The sequence below is a fragment of the Zootoca vivipara genome, chromosome 8 (genome assembly GCF_965207765.1).
Source record: "Zootoca vivipara chromosome 8, rZooViv2.hap1.1, whole genome shotgun sequence".
NCBI classification, from domain to species: Eukaryota; Metazoa; Chordata; class Lepidosauria; order Squamata; family Lacertidae; genus Zootoca; species Zootoca vivipara.
In genome coordinates, this window is record NC_142591.1 from 62,402,032 (window position 1) to 62,418,967 (window position 16,936).

Consider the following 16,936-nt stretch of genomic DNA (forward strand, 5'->3'; position numbering starts at 1 on the left):
TGGAGGAAGGGAAAGAGCTATGGGAGCCTTTCAGATATTGGGGAGGGGAAATTCAGAATTGCGTGGAACCACACACAAAGCTATCCCCTCGGGGTTTGAAAAGCCCAAGTATATGCACATTCCCTTTGGTTGTTATTATGCTTTCTAAGGAGCAATCATTGTCTTTTGAGTAATTGCGTGGTTTTTTGAAAATGGTCTGCCTGCCAAAATGTGCATTCAGTGCTACATTTAACAGCTCTGTAGCAGCCATGTGGTCTGCTGGGAAAGCAGCATTCCGTCCAAAGTACATAGAATTTGCATCAGGACGTATGCAAAGCCTATTGTCAAAGGCCCCTTGCAACTTACTGGCAATTTGGATTTGCATCTTGTGGCAAGGTCCTTGGACGCGATCATAACTCTTGAGTCAGCAAAGTAGACATTACGTAGTTACTTCATTTAAAGTGTAGTAATTGCCCAACAGGGACAAGCTGGACTATTGGTTTCTTCAAGCAAAGCATTTAGGACATCTGGTACTTTGAATAAATGTTGGATGCAGCTTGATATATTTAAAGGGTTTGGGATATCTGAGCAGCGTAATTGATGCTGGTTCTGTGCTATTCATGTTGCTTTTAGATGAAATAAGATTCCCAGAATGAAGGCGTAGAGTGTTTGGTTAGAAAATTTTGATCAGTGGAGAAATTTGGTGTTCATTTTTTTAAAAAATGCTTTGTGGTTATTGTAAAGTATCTTCTTTCTGTGATCAGTATTTGCAATCTTTTATAGATCTAGGTGAACTTATAGTTCTATAATGCCTCCAATAATGCTATTAATGCCCCCACGAATATTTCTTATAACATTTACCTTAAAGAGAAGTATAAATGTTAAAGTACACCTTAGGATTCAAGACATACAATTTATATTTCCCCTAACTGTACAAGTTACTCCTTTGCTGCAGATCTCTCTATTGGGTTGGTGACTATCATAACATCCATTAACAACATTTCATATATATTTCACTCAAGCATTTATGTAAGGATCCCATGTACATGTAGCAGGATGACTCACATATATACACACAAAACAGGAGTTGAATAAACAGCCTTTGTTCATCATTTCAATAACACACAAATGTAACTTTGATTGCTGCGGCAGGCGCATGATGTTTGCAGTTGGTGCGGGAAGGGCTGAAGGAATGGACACAGGAGACTGGTATTGGGTTAAATTAGGCCACAACTTTATTGATTACAGGAAAGAGCAGGTTTGGCTAAGGCACTGGGCATGTATCCAGCATCAGGCAGCTCTCATGCTGCCTGATAGGAACTCAGTGGGGTCGCCCTGTGCTGGGAAGTCATCCCCAACATGGATCGAGTGCCACAACCCTTCACAGCCCGCCATTGGGTGAGGTGTATTGGACCATTGGTCCCCATGTGGACTCCTGGACAGAGTCACCCCTCCTGGACCCCTTTAACGGGGTACCCCCACTACTCAGGATCCAGGCCAATGCCTTATCCACCAAAGTTATGACAGTTGCTATGAAGTAGGTGAAAACTGGCAAGCCAGCCAGTTTGCTTGCAGGAGAAAATTCCTTCCTGGCCCTGAATATAGCAAGGTCCATACTCTAACTTGCCTGCTCCCCCACTAGGCGGACCCCCAACAGACTGGAGGGGTGGAAAATCCCACAGCGGTCAGCAAATAGGATGGCCTGTGCTTGGCAGCCCTCTTAAATACATCAGGAGCAGGCAGGGCACAACCCCCCTGTCCCTGCCCCAGTTGGCCTTGCAGGCAAGGCTCACCCTAACTGGATGGTCCAGCATGACCAGCGGTGGGTGGCACCAGGTAGCCATCCCCCTCTCCTGACTACACAGGAAGATGGTGGCCTCCCAGGACCAGCCGCTCTGCGCAGCAAATGCTTCCCCCTGGCGCCCCAGGTGAGCGGATAATAGCGAAATACATTTTCCTGGTAAGAGGTTTTACTTGATTTAGGGTGGGCTGCTGCCCCCCCGCCCCCCTTGGCTACATCCATAGTTCGTCATGACTAACTTGACTCATTGGTTTCTGCTTGAAATGTGACTTAGTCTGCACCCAGCCAATAGATTTCAATTGCATTTTCTTCGTTTTAAGCACAATGCAAAACAAACTGGAACTGTACCGAACAGAAACTAAGCTGTCTCTCTTCTTTTGCAGGAACCTTTGCTTTGACCTCCTTGATATCAGCAAATGCTGTCGAGCGTCTTGTTCCTCCCATGAGCAGCAACTTCACAGCAAACAATAACTCCACGGTCTTGGGATTATCTGAGTTTGAGATGCAGAGGATTGGAGTTGCTGCAGCGGTTTCATTATTAGGAGGACTCATTCAAGTAAGTATCCCTTAATAGCTGATACATATAGAAAATCAGAATAGCAGTAAATCATAATGCATCCAGAGCCCCTGCTCTTGCCCTAGAAGAAGCAAAACTGGATTGTGATGGAGCCATAGCATGGAGTCCTCCCATGTGCTCTGGAGTTTGATGTGGCCTACGTAGCATGGAAGACACCTCACTGCTGTAGTGTTGATGCCACAAAAGCAAGATCAGAGGGAGCTGCCAGTTGTACATGATCTTTAAAAATGAAATATACATTTCATTACATGCTGACGTTTATGTAAAACATGATCCAGTATTTCAGCTAAGCTGCTGCTTACTGAATATAAGGGGAAATGTTCCGTTTTATCCACCAGGGTTTCTGTCTGCTCCAAGATATAAAAACTGGGAGCTAATTCTGCCAAATCAAGATGGGAGTCTGTTGCAAAATTGAGTGGCCTGCTTTCATGGGCCTGTGGATGGGCCAAATCACATGGGAAATTGATATGCAAATGTTATAGTCACTTACTTCCATCAGGGGTGGCTAACGTGGCCCTCCAGATGTTCTTGGACTACAGTTCCCACCATCTTGGATCATTGGCCATGCTGGCTGGAGCTGATGGGAGTTGGAGTCCAGAAACTTCTGGAGGACCACGGGCTCCCCATCCTACATGATGAATCCTTGCAAAGAAGCCATTTGGGGGACAATGGCGCACATGGCATAATAACATTGGAACTAGTCCTCAAGCGACCATTTCCCAGCATCCCTTCTCTTGCATCTCCCAGCATCTAGTCATACAGCAAGAAGTTCCACTGTGACTGTTTTCAGCTTGCAAATGAAGTTGATCTGGGCCAGAGAGGAAGCTGGAGTTTCATGTAGCACAGGCAATTGTTTCCTTATCCTTAAGAAAGCTGCCGGCAGGTTTGGTGCAAAGATATGTGACATCGCTTGCTCTGGCTTCAACATACCCTTCTAAGTTTACACGCTGCTTTTCAGGTTTAACCAAGAAAGCTGGTTCCACCACTCTTTTAAATCCGATTATTAATGCACTTTAAGTGGAGTCCCAGGTATGTTCATGTTGGCCTCTCATTTTACATAGCACAGCTGATATGCCCAACAGGCTGCATGCAAACTGAGAGCATGCCCTGGAACATCAGTGGCAACTAATTTTTAAAAGGGCCAAACTGAAGGTCTAGTGGCAATGGATCGGTGGAACCACCCTGTTCTGCTTTGCAGAATTTTGGCAGAACGCAGACTGTATTTTATTAATTTATCTATTGGAAACATTTATCTCCTGCTTTTTCAGCTTGTAAGATCTTCAAAAGGACTTACAGTCTATAATAGCCTAGGGGACTTGTGGCACTTTAAAGTGTAAGGTGTAAGCTTTTGTGGACTTCATAAGATGCAAGGCATTACTCTCACTTGGCAGCCATACATCTATGTGTAATAAGGGATAATAAAGAAAGGCCAAATGATTGGAGGCTGGTAGTGCAATACAGAAGAAAAGAACTTGAGGTAACTGAGATTGGAGCAAACTTCATGCAAATGTAATACAAATGAAAAGTAATAATAAGGAAAGATAAAATGTGATATCTTTATTTTTTCCCTATTATGTATGTACTCTTTATAATGTATTTGTTTATGAGACGTACCTTTAACTGTTCAAAATTTATAAGGAGCCCATAGATGGAATGAATGTATATGGTATTTTGTGCATAGGAATTATGTAAAACGATTTTTAAAAAAAGAAGAGGAGGGAGCTGTAAACAATTTTTTTTACTACGATCACATTTCAGTTAATGACTGCTTCTGTATTAGTAGATAGATATCTAAGTGTTGCATGCAATTCCATATAATAATAATAATAATAATAATCATAATAATTTGGTTTTTTGGTCTGTGGAAACACCCAAATTGAAGTGTTTGGTTTTATTAATCAGCATTTCTTTTGTTGCTTCAGTGCCCAGTGGATACACTTATTTTGATTTATATTTTTAAATGACACCGGGCAAAACTCCCAAAGTTTTCCTTCTTGCCGTTTGGAATATGGCTGCTACTCGTAAAATAACCTCTCTAGCTTTTGCTTTGGCCAAAGCTCACACATGCTTTGTCAAGTGCTATCTTTTGGAGCATGTGCCAGACCAGTGTTCATTTTCATTGTAGACTGTTGTTGTTATGGCTAATAGCTGAATCCACAAAACTGAAATTGAACTGAAATATGACCTCCACTGAGAATCAGCTACAGTGGTGCCTCGCTAGACGAATTTAATTCGTTCCACGGGTCTTTTCTTATAACGAAAAATTCGTTTAGCGAATCCCATAGGAATGCATTGAATTTATTTTGATTTTTTTTTGCCCTTAGGAACGCATTAATTGAATTTCAATGCATTCCTATGGGAAACCGCGATTCGCTAGACGAATTTTTCATAAAACGAATTTATCTAGCGAGGCAACCTCCGCTGGAAAAAACCTTTCGTTAAGCGGAAATTTCGTTAAGCAGGGCATTCGTTAAGCGAGGCACCACTGTATTAACTAGAGTATTCACAATTCCTTACCATCAGTCAGTTATTGCACTCAGGTATATTGCTGTAAATGTACCCTTATTATATGATGCTTATGTTACTGCATGCTTTGGGGCATTTCTGTGGTGAGGTGCATGCCCTAGTTTTCTTGTCATTGTGAAAAGTGGATATTGGTGTACCCCAGACATTTAATTAAGACCATAGTGTAGCCTCCTCCAACTCGGTGCCCCCCCTCCCGAAATGTTGGCCTACCATTAAAAACTATTAAAAACATATTAAAACAAATTACAGTCACTAGAAATATATATATTTTAGGTGTCCCTGACCATGGTGAAGATGCGCATATGACAAAAGCTGTATAAAGAAGGTGCCAGGAGTGTACCTTCTTTCACAATTTAAGGGCTGCCACAGAGATTGCCCTTTCCTGGGCCACTACCCTCTGAATTTCTGAGGACAGTGGAACTACCGATATGGCTCCAGCTGCTGCCCTTAACACGCAAAGAGCATCTGTAGGGAAGAATGCGGGTTTTCAGTTATTTGAGACCTAAGTCCCAATTGCACATGTGTCTGTTTTGTTACATGTACACAGGAGAGAATTCATGATTCCTGGCATTTTCATGCGTGCCAAAATAGAGTCATGGGCATACATCCCATGCTTGATGAACTGCATGTTGGATTCTTGCAATTGATGTCCATATGTTGTATTATGTGGTTGCCAGGATCCATGGCATATACATTTGCCCCTGAGTTATGTTACAATCATGTAACTTTTTTTTTAAAAAAAAATTACTTTTCTATGCTGACTTTTGTAAACAGTCATATGCTTGACAGCTCTTGTTATTAGTTGCCAATGGACACTATCAGAAAGAAAACATCTTTTGTTCTCATTTAGCATGGCAACAAAAGCTAATCAGGCTATTCTATTGTAATCACTATTTATCTAAAGGAGAGGTAAGGAATGCTTTTGAACCAACACACAATAGCTACTGAACTGTGGAAAATCTTGTGTCTTTCCTCTTCAAAGTTTTGTTCAGTTTTTCAGCAGAGGCAGGATTTTCACTTTTTAATATTTTTTATCATATTTTCTCCCCCTCCCCCCCCACCTCTCTTTTTTCTCCACCAGCTCCAGGCAAGCCACATTAAATCACAGCAAATCAAATGAAGGTGACAACCTGACCATAACCTTCCCCTACCCAGCAGAATATTCCATTATGAATTGGCTATATCAGGCATAGGCAAACTCGGCCCTCCAGATGTTTTGGGACAGTGGTCAGGGATGATGGGAGTTCTAGTCCCCAAACATCTGGAGGGCCGAGTTTGCCTATGCCTGGGCTATATCTTTAGCATGTTTAATTTTGTGTGATTTGTACCTTAAGTTGCTAGTGCACTCCATGCTTCAATTCCTTGTGTTGTCTTCACTAGTTAGTGCTCCACTTTAGACTTCTTTGCACAAAAGACAGTAAATCGGTAAATAACCTTTTCTATGTTTAATTGCAAGTCTCCAACTCTGGACATTGTTCTGCCTTTCCTGCCTTTCCACTACTTTGCTTTTCCTTTAAGACCCCCACCCCCAACAAAATAATGAATTTGCCTACCAATTCTTGTTAGTTAGTTAGTTTGTTTTTCATCTGACATGGGAAAACTTCCTCTCCAAGGGCCAAACTATTTGGAATGCAGGAGATCAATGGAACCCTTGCAAAGTTCCCGTCTGACTTGTTTGGCAAAACATAAAGGTATCATAAATGTCCCTAGTTTGGGCAAATGGCACAAGAAAACACCCACCCACCCACTAGTACCACATTCCTAATTTATTTCCAGAGGGATGGCCATGCTAGCCTGATGCAGCAAAATCAGACGAGTGTCTTGTGACTCCTTAAAGACTAAGAAACATTATTATGGTATAAACATTTGATTCCTTCCGACTGATCCAGTTGCATTCCTTTAAATATATTTAAAGGAACTTGCTGCTGGAAAGAGAGCTGATAGAATGATGCAATTCTGTGCATCCTTTAACACAGCCCAAATTGTCTCCACCCAGATAACAGTAGTGTCCAAGATGTGACTTCTATCTTATCTCCTGACCCTCATTAAGTAGTGTCAATTTAAGAGCATATCTTAGGTAGGTCCATTCAAAGACCAATGTTATTGAACAGGCTTGTCAACGCCCTAGTAGAATATAGCATATTTTCAAATAATTAGCCCTGCCCTTTCCTTTTCAAGATGGCTCTTGGCCAGATATTCATCTTAACAAATCATTTCTATTTCACACTGCTGATGTTGGAAGGACATTGTGCGTTTCCCATGTCCATTTGTCCTTGGACTTGTTCCTTTTTATTTCACAATCTTTCCCTTTCTGTGGCTGTAGCCGTGCTAAAGTGGTTTCACCTTTGGCTACATATTGCTGTGAGATGCCTGCAGTTCAACAGAGTTAACCATGCTTAATTTCAAGGGGCTTTGGCAACTATTGTGTTGGACTGTGGCCAGTGGCTCCACTCTAGAGGGCTGATGAATATAATTATACTTTTGTGCGCACCCATTTATCATGTTATGGGCTGTATCCCTCATTGCACTCTCCTTCGACACGTTTGCCTCTATACTATCCTGGCTAGGCTGTGGTCTTGCTGATTGCCCCACATATTCAGGGAAGCCATTGTGTGGAAGGCTGCTGCCTACCATTGCTACAATGATATGTTAAATCAACTGCAATAAAGACCATATACATCTCCTCGATACATGTCCATATACATCTCCTTGATAAACATAGCTGCCAAGTCTCCCGTTTTTCGTGGGAAACCCCTGGATTTTAATCTGTTTCCCGCTGTTATCCTGAATAGAAAAAAATCCCGGAAATTCCCCGGATTTCCTACCTGCCAGGGAGGTTCCATTTCGGGTGCCGCTCTGCCCATGTCTGGGCACTGGAAATCGGGCAGAGCGGCAGCGGAAGCCACTTCTACGCATGTCTGGACAAGCGTAGAAGCGACTTCCGGTGCCACGCCGCTGCTGATCCCGCATTTTTCAGTGGGAGACTTGGCAGCTATGTTGATAAATATGGCATGCTTGTAAAAACAGAGGACTGTCACCTTCCGATCTCAAAATGCAGGATGAAATGTGCATGTCTTTATGTCCCTCGGTCTTCTTGGTCAAAGAGGGTTTGTTTGTATACACATTTCATCCTGCATTTTGAGATCTATCTGCACTGTTTTCCCATTTGGAATATTCATTCCGCTATTAGTTGCAGTATAGCAGGGGTGGTGGTGGTGGTGGTTTCCAGTGTAGAAACTGTTTCTTGTGTAAACCGCTTCCATAGCTCCCTCATAGAGAATTACATGAGCTCACATGTCAGTCTCCGGAAGAGATTTATGGATTGCCTTTTTGCATGTTACACACACAAAAATGAAAGCATAAGTGCATTAATCCATGTATCTGAAGCATTCAAATCAGCCCCAATTTTAACATTCAAACTTTGATTGTTTTTACAGTGATGAAAGTTATGAGCTGCGACTTCTAGTCACTACAGGACGCTGAAAATAGACACAAGTTTTGTTCCAATCACTAGACTAGTGAAACTGTAATTGAAATAAGTACGTAAAAGTAGGTCAGGAGCAAGACTTCATTGACGGTGCTGAATGACTTGGGGTACAAAAAAGTTGTCTAGATTGCAATGCAACAAGTAATTAACTGCAGAACAAATTTAAGAACACAGATAGAAAAGTTTTTTTAAAAAAGTCTTTGCCACAGTTAAAGAAAAGCAAAACAAGGCATGTTCAGCACAGTCAATGTAAGGCAAAAAGACTGGGCCAGTAAAAGCAAGTTTGTCTTTATTCAGCATACATTCTCTGAAGCTATTTGCAGCAGGATATGTTGTTCAGGCTAATAGTTCAATAAAATTGAAAATCCAATTAGCCGTTATACTCTAAATAATAGACGTTGGAAGTGTTTATTCTTCAGGATATCCTGGCTGTGATCAGAAAACAGCATCAATGTACCTACCATAAATTGCACAAATTTTATCATCCTGGTGATGGTTTCAGTTAGGAATGCCTTTGAGAGTTAGTTTCTTGGCCATTGAAGTAAACCAGTGACTGTGGCAAAGATTTTTTATGATTCAATGTCACAGTGTTCTTCAACTTTGTTGTATTTTTGGGGAGTGGCAGCGGATTCGTGCTTGCTCTCTGGTACTGTCAGTATGTGAAGGGGGCACAGGTGCACCTACTAAGGAAAGAGAAAACTGGAGAGGCCAGTGGGTCAAGTTGAATCAGGGCCGGCCCTACGACCAGGCTGGGTGGTGCAGGGCGCTGCGCCCGCCGGGCCACCAGGGGGGCGTCGCGCTGTGCCCGCCTGCCTGCCCGCCGCGCTGGGAAATGGGGAGGGGGGGCGCTGGAGGGATCCGTCGTGCCAGGGCGCCAGATATGCTTAAGACGGCCCTGAGTTGAATCATACAAACCAGATGGTGGCTAGAAAACAGGTTCATGGTTTCCATAACAACACTCCACATCTCCTAGGAGGGCTTCTCCAGTTGGAGTTGCCATTCCCTTAGGAAAAGCAATGGCCGTTTCTTGTTTCTTTGTAGACATGTTCAAAAAACAAAGGAAAGGGTGGTTTTCATCTGTTTAGCCATTTTTCTTTTCTCAAGCGACACACTTTTATATGAATAGATGTCTTTCGCCCAAAGTTCCACTCAAAAACCTTGAGCCATTGACTGCATACTGCTGAGCCCTACTGAAAAACCTGAGTTTTGCCCTCTGGCTCCATTATGGATCTGCTCTGAGCTCAACCCCTGTCAAGGTAGCAACTTAATTTTATTTCACAAGGCCATTTTGGGAACATGGGTGTCAATATCCTGCTTAGTTTCACACCACATGAGGTTGTTCCTTAGCAGTGCCCACAGCCTAGTTATGACAAAACAGTAGATGAGACAGTAACCATGTTTCATTGCACCTGACTGATTGTGAGGGCTTTCATTATGAAACAATCCCTGTGGGAACTGGCATAGTTACATACAGAAAACAGGCATGTCAGGAATGAGGCTTGGCTAGAACCCTTATCCCTGATTTAGTTTCCTTTGTGCAGGGAGTTTTTTTTTTAAAAAAATACATACATACATACATACATACATATATCTGAAGGAGTATCCAGGACTCTGGAAGTTATTTGAAAGTGTCAACAAACAGATAGCTAGAGGTGATCCAGTTGACATTGTATGCATTGATTTTCTGAAAAGTTTTACAAAGTTTCTTACCAAAGACACCTGAGAAACCTTAGCAGCTATGGAATAAGAGGAGAGTCACAGATTAAGAAGTGAGCAGGAGACAGTTTGCAATGCACACTTCTTAAACCAACACAAACCAAAACACAGCTAGTCTTTGAATTTTGTGATACAGTTCTCAAACCAAGTAATGGGTACAAAACTGCGTGTACCAGGAGGAAACAGAAAACTGTTCTCAGATAGCCCTCAAAGATTTTGGTGTCGGTACAAAGCTGAGGACATAACAACTTCATTTTGCCTGTTTAGTTCTGTCTTAGACCAGGCAGTGTACATCTCAAAGGAATAGAAACGCGGTTGAGAGGCATATCTCTTCCCATTTAAACCTGTGGGGCCTGAAATCCTGCCCATTTGTGACTTTAAATCTGTCAGACACTGTACAGAGAATGGTATGAATGGAATGGCTTTTTTAAAGTAGCTTCAGCCTGACTTTTGTGGCTTAATTCCCCCCCAAGCCCTGCAGAGAGCCAGTGTGGTGTAGTGGTTAAGAGCGGTAGATTCGTAATCTGGGGAACCGGGTTCGTGTCTCCGCTCCTCCACATGCAGCTGCTGGGTGACCTTGGGCCAGTCACACTTCTCTGAAGTCTCTCAGCCCCACTCACCTCACAGAGTGTTTGTTATGGGGGAGGAAGGGAAAGGAGATTGTTAGCCGCTTTGAGACTCCTTAGGGTAGTGATAAAGCGGGATATCAAATCCAAACTCTTCTCTTCTTCTTCTTCTGCACAGCTTATTGTGCCTATATATTGGAGTAACTGAAAAAACAACAACATTCAAGCCAATGCTTCAGAAAAGTCACCGTACTAAATACACATTGGCAGAACCAGCTGTTATTATAGCTAATCTCAACCCAGAGCCTGGTAAACCAGTGATAGGAGAGAGATAACATATAATGAATGCATGAAAGTTTATTCATGGTATGCAATGCATAATTAAAAAAACAACTTCACTGTTTGATTAGTTTGTGGTGCTATCTTGTCCCTTTTATGTTTAAAGGGTGGGCGTATCTTTTCCTTGCATTAGCCTTAGTACCCCTATTCACATGTAATCGCATTAGCCTTGGTACCCCTATTCACATGTTAGTATATCTTTGGTTTCTCAGGTAGCAATGTTTGTACTGCATTTGGGCAGTGCCACCTTCTTGCTCACGGAGCCGGTGATAAGCGCAATGACGACGGGAGCAGCTACGCACGTCGTGACTTCACAAGTCAAGTACCTCTTGGGAATGAAAATGCCGTATATATCGGGACCCCTGGGATTCTTTTATGTAAGTTCATTCTTGAAAATTTGCTCTGCCATATTGCTCACAGTTTGCATTTTTGCTCAAGATGCAGGCTCAGGCCTAGGCACTGTGGTGTCCAGGTGGGGTTTGGGTCTATGTATATCTAAATTCAACTTGTCCTGGATGCAGGTCATTCCCGTCAAAGGAGCAGCAGGTACACAGCTTGGGGATCCTCAGCAAATCTGCTTTGCTATCATAGGCCCAAATGTCGCCTGTGGCACAAAGTGCCTTTCACCCTCTGAGACCCTTCCTGGATACAGAGAGCCTTTCCATGGTTATCCTTGTTCTGCTAACCTCCAGGCTAGATTATTGCAATGCATTGTATGTGGGGCTGCCTTTGAAGACCACACGTAATGTACCTGCAAAGCTGCCAGAGACATCTTGCCAGTGCTTAAGGAGCTCCACTGGTCCCCAGTCCATTTCCAAGCACAATTCAAAGCGCTGGTGCTTAGCTTACCTTTGAAACCTCAATGTGACGTGGGAGTTGAGTACCTAAGGCTACATCTACTCTCCATCAATCCATCCATGCACAGCTACCATCTTTGTATGGCCTCCTGGCATCTGAGGTGTAGCCAGCAGTGATGAGAAAGAGGGCTTTTGTTGTTGTTGTGGTGGTGCCTTGTTTGTGGTATACACCCTCCTCAGGGACGCATGTCTGGTCAATATACTGATGTATTTTAGTGCTAAGCAAAGATCTTTTTTACTTTCCCAAGCTTATAGCATCTTCTGACATAGGCTGTGTACACAATCCCATTGCATCCAGTGCGTTCCCACCACTGGTTTGGGAAGTGGTGTACACACGACGTTAGCCACAATTCATACCTATTCTGAATTTATCCCATTCTTCCTTAGCAAATACCTCATTTTGACGTGTTTTGGTTCCAACCAGCTTCAATCTAAACTGAGAAAACGAAGGACTTGACTGCATTAATGATACCGAATGCTAGAATTGTTTAATGCTGTTTTTGTAAACCGTCCTTTAAAGTTAGTTTTTTATTGCTGTGTCTCAATCTATAAATAAATACATGCAATTACCCCATTTTAATCTCTAAACAATATTGTGGGGCATGTTAGACTGAAATGCAGTTACTTTCCCACAATCTCCCATAGTCCAACTGCAACTCTGGCTCTGGAAACGCCATTGTCCTTCACTTTTCAGAACCAATCCTTTAGTATCTCCCTCTCTTTCTTGTACTTTCTCATCTTTACTACCTGTGACTGACTGGGGTGGTGCGGCAAGTACCGTATATTGTGGTTATTCAGCAATTAATTCCCAACCTCCTTACACAACCTGTAATATGACTAGTGTGAAGTGCTGTTGTGGTGCACTTGATATACTTTGACTGGTCCAGGGACAGAGAATCTGGAGAACAAGCTGTTCCCATATTAAACTACCCTCTAGTTATGATTTTCATCTACGGTCCTTCTCCTGGTGCTTCAACTTTTGGAAGTTAGGTGGGTAGCTGCTTGAAACAGAGCCTTTCTTGTGGTGGCTATCTTATTGTCGAATTTTTCAGGCATCAGCATTGATAGCTTGGCTTCTAAAAGATAAAAGCCTTGTTTATCTAAAAGATAAGTTTTTCCAGTTTGCCTGGGCTTCTGACAGTAAGTTAAATTCTATGGCCTATGATGGGGTAAAACTATCTTAGCATAAAAATGTCGAGTTCAATGGCACTTGTACCTAAGTAAGAATATATAGAAATGCATCCTTAAAATGGTCTTCATTAGTACTCCAAAACAGATAGATAGAAAACATGATCTGAAGACCCAGTAATGTTTTACTAATACATTGTTCTCTTTTAATATTATTAATTGTGTATTAACTTTCTTCAATGTACTGTAAAGTATAACCTTTATCATTTGTAAACCATTCCTTCCATATAAATTACAAGGAAATAAGCAATGCCATCTGGTGGTTGATACTGATATTTAAATGCAGCAGCCAATGGACCCTAAATTGCATGATATGCTAAAAATGGTATGTATTGCCCCACTTTCCTTCATCTCTCTAACCCAGACTTTCCTGTATTCTAACATTTCTTGTGAGTGCAATTGGCTCCTAATACTTTCAGCCTTTTTGTTTTATGTCATCTGCTAATTTTCTATATATATTATAGAAAATTGAGAATCTATAGTAATCGACCCAGACTCTCTATTTGACAGCAGCCCCTCTCTTCTTTTCCATCTTCTTCAAACTTACGCTATTTGCTAGAACGGTTGCAGATAGATAGTGATTTTTCCACATTCATCCAATGGTTTTCATATACTTTACATTCGGGGAGTCATTTCCGCATTAACGTATCCACCAAGCAACACGGGAATATTCTGTGTTGCACACACGGTTTGCATGGAACACCATCTTAAGCCTCACTTGAACCAAGAATGTGACCAATAGCACACTCAACATTGCAGGAGAAAATGAGTAGTGATGGACAAGCTATAATTTGGAGAAGCATGGCACCATTACTGATGTTCTCACTGTGGAACCCCAGCAAGCATCAAACCACTGCATCCTAGCTGATTTTTTTTTAAAGTTTGCAAAAGGATTCAAAAACAGGCAATGCACCTTGCACTTTCCCTCCAAACATAACATTTAAAAACCACACTGACATATTACGGAGCATAATATTTGACATCTTTGTTTAAAATGGTTGTTTAGTTTTTATTAGAGAAGATAGGTAAAGGGACCCCTGACCATTATTAGGTCCAGTCGGTGCTCATCTCGCGTTATTGGCCGAGGGAGCCGGCGTACAGCTTCCAGGTCATGTGGCCAGCATGACAAATCCGCTTCTGGTGAACCAGAGCAGCACACGGAAATGCCATTTACCTTCCCGCTTGGAGCGGTACCTATTTATCTACTTGCACGTTGACGTGCTTTCGAACTGCTAGGTTGGCATGAGCTGGGACCGAGCAATGGGAGCTCACCCCGTCGCGGGGATTCGAACCGCTGACCTTCTGATCAGCAAGCCTTAGGTTCTGTGGTTTAACCCACAGCGCCACCTGCGTCCTTTAGAGAAGATGCCTCCTTCTTAAAGGGGCTGTTTAAAAATTAGCCTAAAATTCCATGTGCATTACACATGGGTTGCTTTGGAGAGGGGCCAGTGTCACCATGCAATAACTTTGATAATTTGTGTTGCCATGGTAGTAGTTTTATATGAAAAAATCGAATTAAGTAATTGTGCGCTGCTCAGCAGGCACAACTGCACCTCAAAAGGCAGATTTGGCAGCCACTTAGTTGGTCTGTTTTGTTTTTTCTTTTAAAACATTTACCTTTGTAAGTTTAGCCTGTTGCCTAATTCTTCCTGGTTTTATATTCTTTTTCACAACCTCAACTTACTTAATTCTCTTTTTGGCTTGGACACCCAGGGCAGGGGTGAGCGCAGCAATGCAGGAGTCCAGTCTGCTAATAAAGTGGAGTAGGAGAGTCATAAGGAAACAAGCCAATGAAACATTTTCTTTTATAGAATGAGATCATAATTCGGTATGAGCAAATGAGAGAACCAACCTACTTTGAGGATCCCATGAGATACATAATTATCACAAAAGCGTTACAGCTCGCAATTTATATGAAGCCAGAGTTTTGTCCAATCAAGGTTTCCCTAAATATAAGACTTGTTATTAATGCTCAGTGTGGTTGCCACCTCTTCTGTGGTTGCTCCCACATGAGTAGAGAGCCACACAAAAAGTTCTGCCCCTGTGGCTCCTCTAACCACACATTTAGCCTGCTGCACAAGTGATGCCTCTCCCAGGGCATCGTACGCTACATTCACAGTTGGATGAAACTGGGAGAACATAAGAAGCTGCCACATGGCAAGTTAGTATTATCTGTGCTGATTGACAGCATCTCTCCAGGAATTTCAGACAGATATATTTCCTGGTCTTCCCTGCAGTTGCCGGGAACTGAAACAAAGACCTTCCTCAAGCAAAGACCTTCCTCAAGCATACCGTGTTTCTCATATTATAAGACATGTCTTATATTTATTTTTTCCTCAAAAAAACACACTATGGCTTATTTTCAAGGGATGTCTTATTTTTTTCCTCCTCCTCCTGCCGCGTCCGGCATTGCTGCTGCGCCTATCACTATGTCTTATTTTCGGGGTATGGCTTATATTCCTTGAATGCTTAAAAATCCTGCTATGGCTTATTTTATGGGTATGTCTTAAAATATGAGAAACAGGGTACTTCCACTGAAGTATGACTCTCTCACTAGTTAAGGTACTTCATAAGTTAGCAAAAAGGAGCAGTATGTAGGCTGGGAGAACCCACACACCACCACCAGACCAAGACAATTTTCTGTCTGAGGACAAGACCAGCTGCACTTCATGCACAGGGGCCAACTTGACTAGCAGTTGACACTTACTTCGACATTGAGAATAGAACAGTTTCCTTCCGAGCATCTGAGGGCAATAAGGAGTTCTTCAACAGAGGGGAACAGGTGGGTGCCTTCAGAAGAGCAGGTGGGGGCTGCCACTATTGTCCTGTCTCCCCCCCCCCCCCCAAATCTGCCACCTAAGACTGCAACCTCACTCTGCCTGATGGTATGGTTATCTCCTCTCCACTAACTCTGCCTTCAGTATTGGTGTTTTAAAAAATTAATTTTATTGGCATTATTAACAATGTCAATTATTACTCGGAATTTTGTAGTAGATATATGATCTCATATAGGGAATTCCTGCTGGGCTACTGGTTGGCTCCCCATTACAAGATGGGCCTGAAGTGATAACCATGTGAGGATGGAAGGAAAGGGAGGAGTTCTGTATCTTTCGCAGTGGTGTAGAATTGGAATTTGGGCAGCTATAGCTATATACTTGCTCTTTTGTACAACTATTACATTTCAGGGACTCCCCCCCCCCCCGGCAACTCCCTTGTACAACTTGCAGTAAGGAAACAAACAGCCTGAAGATCCCAAATTCAGTAGTTGGTATATGACAGCCTCTTAGATTGCTTCCTCTACCATCCATGTACACGGAGAGGGATCTTGGTGCTGCAGAGTTACAAGATGGCTAGTTTCTTCTCCCATCTCCCATCCCCATTCCTCCCTGCCCCTGTGCATGCCCCCCCATCTCATTTAGCTCACTTCCTGCACTCCATTAAAGTCTGGAGCTTGTATTCCTTGATGAAGTGCAGCATATTCCCACAATGGCCTGGTGTGCTGAGTGCCCATGTAATATAGGGCTCTGTTATTCCTTCTGGCGATCCCTTCATGTGTTGGTGTTTCACCCACACATGGAAGGATCATGCCGCATGTATTTTTCAAACTGGCTACCTCAAACTGTATTCAGCTCCCTGCATATACTTGAAGAATGCAGCAAATAGAGTATTAAAAATAAACCCTCTGGCTTCCAAACCTACTTTTCAGAACAAGGGGTGGCAAGATGCCACCTGAGGGTTGGAATGCCCTGTGGTAAGTTTTCTGAAAGAGAGAGAAAATAAGAAAGCAAAACTAAATGTTCTTGTTTAGAATCTGGATCTCTTAATTTTTATGAACAAGTTTCCTAACTAAATGGTCCAGGTATTAGATTTGAATTGTTTTTGTAAAGCAACTTTATTCCC

The 16,936-nt window shown here is 42.4% G+C and overlaps 1 protein-coding gene across 2 annotated transcripts in view; it reads left to right on the plus strand.

Moving 5' to 3' along the window:
- SLC26A7 (solute carrier family 26 member 7) overlaps window positions 1-16,936 on the plus strand; it is a 78,470-nt gene that overhangs the window by 26,580 nt on the left and 34,954 nt on the right. For both annotated transcript variants that reach the window (XM_088675693.1, XM_035125263.3), the window contains exons 4-5: window positions 2,164-2,336; window positions 11,204-11,368. In XM_088675693.1, the coding sequence (XP_088531819.1) occupies window positions 2,164-2,336; window positions 11,204-11,368 (338 nt within the window). The remainder of the gene's footprint in view (window positions 1-2,163; window positions 2,337-11,203; window positions 11,369-16,936) is intronic.